Source organism: Zingiber officinale, chromosome 2B (genome assembly GCF_018446385.1).
Source record: "Zingiber officinale cultivar Zhangliang chromosome 2B, Zo_v1.1, whole genome shotgun sequence".
Lineage (NCBI taxonomy): Eukaryota > Viridiplantae > Streptophyta > Magnoliopsida > Zingiberales > Zingiberaceae > Zingiber > Zingiber officinale.
The window spans coordinates 2,212,870-2,221,372 of record NC_055989.1 but is presented as its reverse complement, the minus strand read 5'-3'; the positions used below and the strand labels follow the sequence as shown (position 1 = coordinate 2,221,372).

General features: G+C 37.0%; 1 protein-coding gene across 2 annotated transcripts; it reads left to right on the top strand.

The window, feature by feature from the left end:
• Nucleotides 1–236: 236 nt before the first annotated feature.
• On the top strand, nt 237–2,597 carry LOC122045045 (tropinone reductase homolog At2g29150-like). Of its 2 annotated transcripts, XM_042605094.1 has the most exons (6): nt 237–381; nt 464–671; nt 771–987; nt 1,069–1,175; nt 1,265–1,415; nt 1,698–2,597. In XM_042605094.1, the coding sequence occupies exons 1-6, from the start codon at nt 311–313 to the stop codon at nt 1,751–1,753; spliced, it is 810 nt and encodes a 269-aa protein (XP_042461028.1). In that variant the 5' UTR covers nt 237–310; the 3' UTR covers nt 1,754–2,597. The 2 variants fall into 2 exon arrangements, with proteins under 2 accessions (XP_042461028.1, XP_042461029.1); XM_042605095.1 differs by lacking the exon at nt 1,698–2,597 and having other exon boundaries at nt 1,250–1,391.
• Nucleotides 2,598–8,503: the final 5,906 nt, after the last annotated feature.

Here is an 8,503-nt window from a genome sequence, read left to right as displayed (position 1 = left end):
ATCTCCTATGTTACCCTTCATGGAAAGACAACAATGGCCCACACAAAACAAGGAAAACTATTTTCAATGATTGTTCTCTATCCGATCGAATGCAAGCACCCATCATTCACCTTAGCACCTACCCTTCCATCCAATGAAATACACAATGACAACAAACTAAATTATCATCTTTAACTTTTTGTGTAGTAGGAAAAAAACTATTTTAAAATAACTATTTTGTTTGTTTATATATATATATATATAACAAAGTCAATAGCCACTTTACTCTTCTCATACTTTTCTCTGAGAATTGATGAGATAGAAGCAATCGATGGAGTTGGGAAATAGATGGTCTCTTCGAGGAGAAACAGCCTTGGTCACTGGTGGATCCAAAGGGATAGGGTAGATATTTTTCTGTTATCATCTTTTTATATGCTTTTTATTATTATTATTTTTCTTTTTATTGTTGTTGTTGTTGTTACAGGTGTGCTATTGTGGAAGAACTGGCAAGATTTGGAGCAGCAGTTCATACGTGTGCCAGGAATGAAGCAGAGCTGAAAGAGAGTTTGCAGAAATGGAGAGATCCGAAGCTTCAGGTGACTGGTTCGGTCTGTGACGTCTCGTCCTCGGAAGAGAGGGAGAAGCTGATAAAGGAAGTCAGCGCCATCTTCAACGGCAAACTCAATATCCTGGTGATGATTGGCATTTGTTCTTGTTGTTGTTTTGATAAAATTGATAAATATTTTTTAATTATCTAATTGGTAACTGAATTCGATTGACTATTTGTGAAGGTTAATAATGTAGCGTTTGGTTACATTAAACCAGTTTTAGAGGTGACTCAAGAGGACTACAAGCACACCATGAACACCAACTTGGAAGCTGGTTTCCATTTGAGTCAACTCGCTCATCCTCTTCTCAAGGCATCCGGACGGGGCAATATCGTCTTTATCTCCTCAATTGCTGGTCTCGAAGGATACTCTTCTATATCCATCTATGGATCATCTAAAGGTATCCCAATTATTCTCCAAAAATAATAAAAATAAATCCATGTTAATATCTAACTGCAACGTGAATTTGGTTTGTCTTTAGGAGCCATGAATCAACTTACTAGATGCCTCGCTTGCGAATGGGCTAAGGACAATATTCGTATCAATTGTGTTGCTCCCGGTATCATCAATACGCCGATGGCTCAGTGGGTATGCAATCGCTTATCTTTGTACTTAATTGTTCCTTTTCATTTAAATATCATAAAATATAAATTGCATAAAAGTTTTATGTTTAATAGTTCACGGAGAACGAAGAACTGGTAGCGAAGTGGTGTCATCGTGCTCCGCTTGGGCGTGTGGGAGAGCCTGAGGAAGTGGCAGCTTCGGTTGTTTTTCTTTGCCTTCCTTCTTCCTCTTTTATCACCGGTCAAGTGATTGCCGTCGATGGAGGTAAAACAATATGCGGTGACTATTAAATCTCGACGTGTGTGTATATATATCTACACACACTACTTTAATAAAAACATGGGCATGTTTGTTATATGATGGTATGTAAATTGATTCTTTATTTTGATTTGAATTGTTTGGCTTGGGGACGCATTTTTGTTTGAGTAATTGATTTGGAAGCTAGATTTTGCTAATCAAGATGTATCTTGAGCTAATCCAATTCGTAATTACTTTTAATTCATGGATTGTGCTTAATATATTTTATTTTATTTGATGTGGATGAAGATGTTGAACGCATTGGTCATATTGGGGGACACTCAAGTTGGCTAGTTTGGATCTAGACTTGACCTTCGCTGATGCACTGTTGAATTTGGTGGATCAAGTGAGTGCTACTAACCCAAGAGTTGTTGAACCCGAGTAAACCAAGTTTTGAACCGGTTCAAGTGGAGTTCAAATTCCCAATCTCGACACAGTGAACAGTGGCTTGCGCTATTGTTCACCGTGCCGTCTTCGCCATCTCCAACGAGCAGAACGCAAGCACCTTCCACAACCAGACCTTCGTTCAAGATCTGTCATCACCGGCGGCATTCCGAGTTTCCGGCGACCATCGTCCGAGTTTCAGATCACGGCAGAGGGAGGTTTCTCTGCCACGATCCTTGCAATCCGCAATCCACAGGTGAACTCAGATCGGGGGAGTTTTCCCGACTTGAGGGGTTCTATCAGGAAATAGGAGTTTCGGAGGAGTTTTTCTGGAGTTCCTGCTTCCAATCCATTTCCCGATTCATTTGCGACTTCGTAATCAATCCGATCAATCGATTGGCGATCACGATTCATTCCACTTCCCCTGTTCTTCAGGCGATGAGCACTTAATGAGATTGCGAGCTTGTAGGGAGGTTTCTGCGAGCTTCGCATTTCTTTATTACCAACCGAGAACCTAAATCACTCCGACGATTGCTCAAGGGAGTTTTGGAGAGCTTCTCTGCAATTGGCAGAGAGACAATGCTTATGGCAGAGAGACCGTTCTTAAGCATTGATTTGAGTTTGTGGATGTTTCTTTATCTAGATTTTAGATTCAATTGTTAGATCTATGCTTTAATTTGTTTTCCTTTTCGATGCACACAAATCCAAACTCGAATTCTGCATTTTAGTTTAGGAAGAACTGCAAATTTAGCTCTGTTGATTTCCTTTCTTGATTACTGATTCTAATGACACATGTTTTCGTTACAGATAGATTTTGAACTGAGATTTGAGAAGTATTTGTACCTAGATTTTGGTAGTTTTAACTAGTTTTGATGCCTAGTTAAGTTCTTACTGCTTTAATTGATAGCATCAGAAGTACATAGTCCTAGTTCTATTTATAGTTTTTAGTTGTGTTCAATAAAGAAAGAGAAGTCAAGAGTTGAGGGATTTCAATTCATAACTAGTTCAGTTTTGGAATGATGCTTCACTGATTTTTATATTTCCAATGGATTAGTTTGCATTTGGTAGAGAAAACTTGTCATCTCAATTCTCATCTTTGTAATAACCGAAATTTCAATTCCATTAGAAAACCCAAAAGAAAAAAAATATCACATTTAGATCATTCATGTCTTTACTAGTTGTCCTTGGAAGTATTCGACTTGGGACTCTTTACTACCATTCTTGTCTTTAATTTCAATGAGTTCCAATTTAATTTGCCGTACCACGTGGCATGCAAAATAGGTTGCACCATTATACTATGCCTATTAAGTCTGTATCGATGTAATACAATTGGTATATCTTTATACTTGTATGAATCGATACGCTTTATTAAACACATGGAGATGTATGCATTATTATTCATGTATCATACTTTAGGATGGAATCACTGCACAGACAATAAGTTCCTTGAGTTGCAACTCAAGCAAACCCTCCGATCAGATCAGACCGGAAAAAATATAGATCTTGATACTCATCTTTCATCACCAGTCAAGTGATTACTGTCGATGGAGGTAAATTAAAACAATATTCGGTGACTATTGAGTCTCTATTGATGTATTATAATCATTATATATATATATATATATATATATATATATATATATATATATATATATATATATATATATATATGCTTATTATATGAATTGTGTACATTTTGATAAAAACATGGGCATGTATGCCATATTCAAATATCATACTTTACATAGAATCATAACACATATCACAAATCATTAGTTTCATCTCCTCGTTCACTACGTATGATATAGTTTCTTAGGCCACCCATCCTCTATCTTCTAATGCCAAGACTCATATAGTTCCTTCATCATTATTCTCTTTGTATTGTACACAATGTACAATGAATCAACAAGATAATTGAGGGTGTAGTATCAATATAGAACTCTGAGTGATTCCATACTTTCACAACACTCACGATTTGGACATTAATGTCTTTCCTCTATCAAAAATCAAATCAAATTAAGTGTGATCAAACAAAAAAAAACACCACTTCTACTGAACTTCTCTAATTTCTCCCCATAATTGATTAGAATAGCCATAGCTAGATCAAAGGAGGCTTGCAACTGTTGAGCAACCTGCTTGTCAACATATTCATTTATCATCTCAACAGAAAAAATCTATTTTACGATTATTGGTTGCTAGAGTAAATGAAAATTTATTAAATTTTAATCAAATTTATTTGGTTTGCCAAGATGATCTTGAAAGAGTGAGTTCCTCAACATTCATATTCATATTCTTAGGCCCTACATCCTCTATCTTTCAATGCGAAGACTCATATAGCTCCTTCATTCTCTTCATGTTATACACAATGTATAATGAATCAACAAGGTAGTTGAAGATGTAGTTTCAATATAGGACGCTGAGTGGTTTCATAATTTCATAGCACTCATAGTTTAGATATTAATGTCATTCTTACTCAGCTTAGGAGTTTCTTTTGTCAAAAATCAAATCAAATTAAGTGTGGTCAAATAAAAAAACATCTTATGTTGCCACCACTTGAAGTTCAATCTATTGAACTTCTCTAGTTTCTGTTGCATATATGTGAATGGAAAAGGAGAAAGGAGACTCCTTTATGTATGAGTTTAGTCCCACATAGGAAGTTTCAATGCACTATGATTGGTTTATATTATTGCACATACATTAATGATGTGAAAAATGCATGGGGAAAGACTCTCTCTCACATGTGGGTGTGCAAGGGAGGGTACAAATCTAGTGTTCGAATTACACTAAACTAAATTGACTCGTGTGCTAGCACGACCTACATGTGTTGAATGTTTTGTGAGCATGACCTATACGTGTTGAATGCCAAGCGAATTAACCAATGTTTTGTCACTTGAATATTTTTACTTGTTGCTCAAATGTAACAAATGAATTAATCAATGATTAATAAAGAATCTGTAACCTCTAGGCGTTTGAGCTAGACAGATTAATGGGTAGTAAAAGACTTTAATTCGACCATTAAATACAGCAAGGGTCTAATCTCCTATATAAGGAGGTTGTGACCAAGAGTAAGACACACAGATCTAATAGCAAAGATTTTCCTCCGCCTTTATTCCTCCAAATCTTTCCTCCGTCGTCCATTTCTACTCGATGGTTTGCCTGTGATAACAATTGAGTATTTTCTTAGTTCACTACGAAAAACCAGTGTTTGGTTGTGTACGTAGTTTTGCCCTTGTATCCTAGGAAACAAACGTCCATCATAACCTCAAAGCACAGTCGAAGGAGGATAAATATGTTTTAAGAAAATTGCTTGAAAGCAAGCCTCGACATCTTTTCTGTAACTCAGACTCTACAGTTTTCTGCAACTCAGACTCTCCAGTCGGGAGTGCACTCGAGAATCTGTAACTCGGACTCTCTAATCGAGAGTCTGTATTCGGGTGTCGAGAGTCTATAAATTGGGACTCTGCAGTTGGGAGTATGCACTCGAGAGTCGAGAGTCGAGAGTCTATACTCGGGACTCAGACTTTGGAGTCTGCTCTTGGGAATCCAGAGTCTGCAACTAGGACTCTATAATCGGGAGTCCACACTCGAGAATTGGGAGTCTGCACTCGAGAAGTTGGGAGTCTGCACTTGGACTCTGCACTCGGGAGTCTGCACTCTGGCATACAATGTAACCTAGCTTCCCAACCAACTTAGCCATCCTAAGAAGCTCTTCTTTCCTTACTTGGTAGCCTGAGATTATCAAGTTGGGTCAACTCAATAGATAAGTCTGATTTGATTCGTAATTTTAATTTAGACTACTCCTCTATCTCCAACAAGATTGTCCAATAATCTTAAAACAAAATTTGATTTGTTGAAAAGGCCACAGAAAGTGTTGAGGTGCAACAGATTCATCGTGTGAAGACTCCCTCCGCCACAATTGGAAATGTTCCAATCAACCATGGTGAAAGGCTAGAGAAGTTCACTAGGTTGAACTTCAAGAGGTGGCAGTAGAAGATGCTCTTCTACTTGACCAAACTAAATCTGTCTCGGTTCTTGACCGAGGACCCTCCCAAGCATGTTGAGAATGCTAATGTTCATACCATCAGTGCAGTGGAGGCATGGACTCATTCTGAGTTCTTTTCTTGAAATTATATCCTCAACCACCTTGCCAACTCATTGTATGTTGTGTACAACATGAAGAGAACGACCGAGAAGCTGTGGGAGTCCTTATACAAGAAGTACAAGATGAAAAATAAGGTGTGATGTTGGTAATCGCAAGTGTACAATTATATCATCAAGTAATAAATATCGAATCTATAGGAATTGTAAGCACTAGTTAAGTTTGCAAAACTAGTTATCTAGAAGATTGGAGTTGTGTTTGGTCACGGGAACAAAAGATTGAAAGAGAAGGAGAGAGAGTTGAGAGAGCAAGAGGAGAAAATTTGGGAGATGGCCTAGAGTAGAAGGAGTCAAGAGAAGGCAAGTGGTCAAAGGGAGAAGTTGGAATTAGAGGGAACAATTTTAGGACTTCGATTTCACTATAATGCTAGTTGATGTCTCCAAGTATTGTTCACTTTTCTACCTCTATGTTTACATACTTGTAGGGATTCCAACTAAATTACCGATACAATCTCATGAAAGTAATATCAAAGTGTTTACCCGAATTTCAATGCTATTAAGTAAAGAGGTAACACTAGAAATTCCACTTAAAAGGTTACCCTCTGTAACTTGAGGACCAACAGTTATACAATCTAGATTACTCAATCTACTTCCTAACACTAAGTTGGAGAAACCCCATTAATCAATAGTTAGCTATTCCTTGCAAAGAATTAACCCTTCTTCAAGATAATGACTCCAAAAAGTCTATTTAAAAGGATACCCTCTATATGAGGACCAATGTTTATACAATCTAAAGCATTTCCCTTTCATAGTGACCAAACCCCCACATCCAATTGCACACACATCACACACATTCAATCAAATAAGAGCAAGACATAAACATATTATAGAATAAAGAAATCACCAAATACATAGTTTATACATCAATATCACATCATAGTTACTCCCTATATCCTATTATTCAGAAGATCACTCCATAGAGAAATAAATACAATCACAAGACATAGAAAATAGCAAGCTATAACTTTAATCGGAAAGAAAAGAGAAGAGAATGCTTATCAATGCATTCCCAATGTCTTCGGATGAATTCCTCACTTTGGTTGTGGATGGATCATAGCGATGACTCCTCGAATGGTAGCTCTGAGATTTCCCAAGAAGGAAAAACCCTCTCCCAAGGAGGGAGATGAAGTCCCCTGATTCAAGATGAGTCAAGCAAGGGTTTATTTGACCCTTTAATACCTCCCCTAAGCTGTTGAGATTTGTAGATTTACATGGCTCCACTAAAATCAAATTTTTACCCCTTAGACCCGATTATCTTGGATTAGACCCTGAAAAAAACTTGTAGAGCTTGAAATTATCTATATTTTGATAGGTGAATTAACCCCTAGCTCCAACTAAGCCAAAAGCTATGGTACTTCAAAATTTGGTCTACAATTTGGGTCGGGCAAGATAGATCTGCTAGATTTACAGGGCTCCGCCAAAATGACTTTTTTGATAATTTGATTTGGTTTTCTTGGGTTTAACCCTGAATCAAAATTGTAGGTCTTGAAATTCTCAGTTTGTGTCAAGACACTTGGATCTAACTAAGTCGAAAGTTATAGTCGTTTTACTTTTAGTTCGCAAAGCAGTCCAGAGGTTGACATGGCCCATGTCCGCTAACATGGGCACCCATGTTTGGCTATAAAAAATGGTTGAATTCAACACTGGTCATGCCCACCAACATGACCCCCTATAGTGGGATATGCAGGGAGGCTTTTTAGTGTCATTTTACGCCCGATTTCTTTCGTACGAAGGTCGGAACATGTTACATGATTAAAGTTTCATTTTGATAGTCTTTTAAATCCCCTTTTCTTCCAAACGATTCATATGTTGGCTCGATGATGAGGTCAATGTTGAGTTATGGCTAGCCTGTATTGAGTTTTTTCCCACCACATTCTTTATCTTTCTTGGCCGTAGGAGAATGCTTGTGTCATGAGACATGGTTAGAGCATTCTCTTTAATCCAGCTCCACATTCTAAGAGGTTTATATTTCATTTTTGTTTCGAAAACACATCCTATTAATAAAAACAAATAAAGAATAGTTCTCTGAACTAATAGTAATAAAATAAAGCACACAGAGATGAAAACATGAAATATATGTATATAAAATGGGACAATATGCGCGTCAAATTATAATAAAAATCTTATATGAAATACGCTCATCACGGGGTCCATAAAATTCATTGTGGGTCGATTCTTGAACTACAAAATAGTTAACTCCAAGACGATGATCAACCAAGTCTAGATGCTTTAGGTGATCCTACATAAGATCTACTCGGAAGGTATGGTCCTGAGTGAAATCTTCTAGGTGACTACTATCATTGATAAATTGTCTCTTGATAATGAGCATTTCGACGTATTATTTTAGCTCTTATACTTAGTAATTTTATCCTGCTGTATTCTTAAATTCTGCTTTATATCATATTTTATGAGTATGGTATATTTTTGAGCTCATTATAAGTTTTCCCTAATTTTTGATATTATTTTATGAATTTGTAGGAAAATGAAGATGAACCATGGACTAAGGCTTGAAT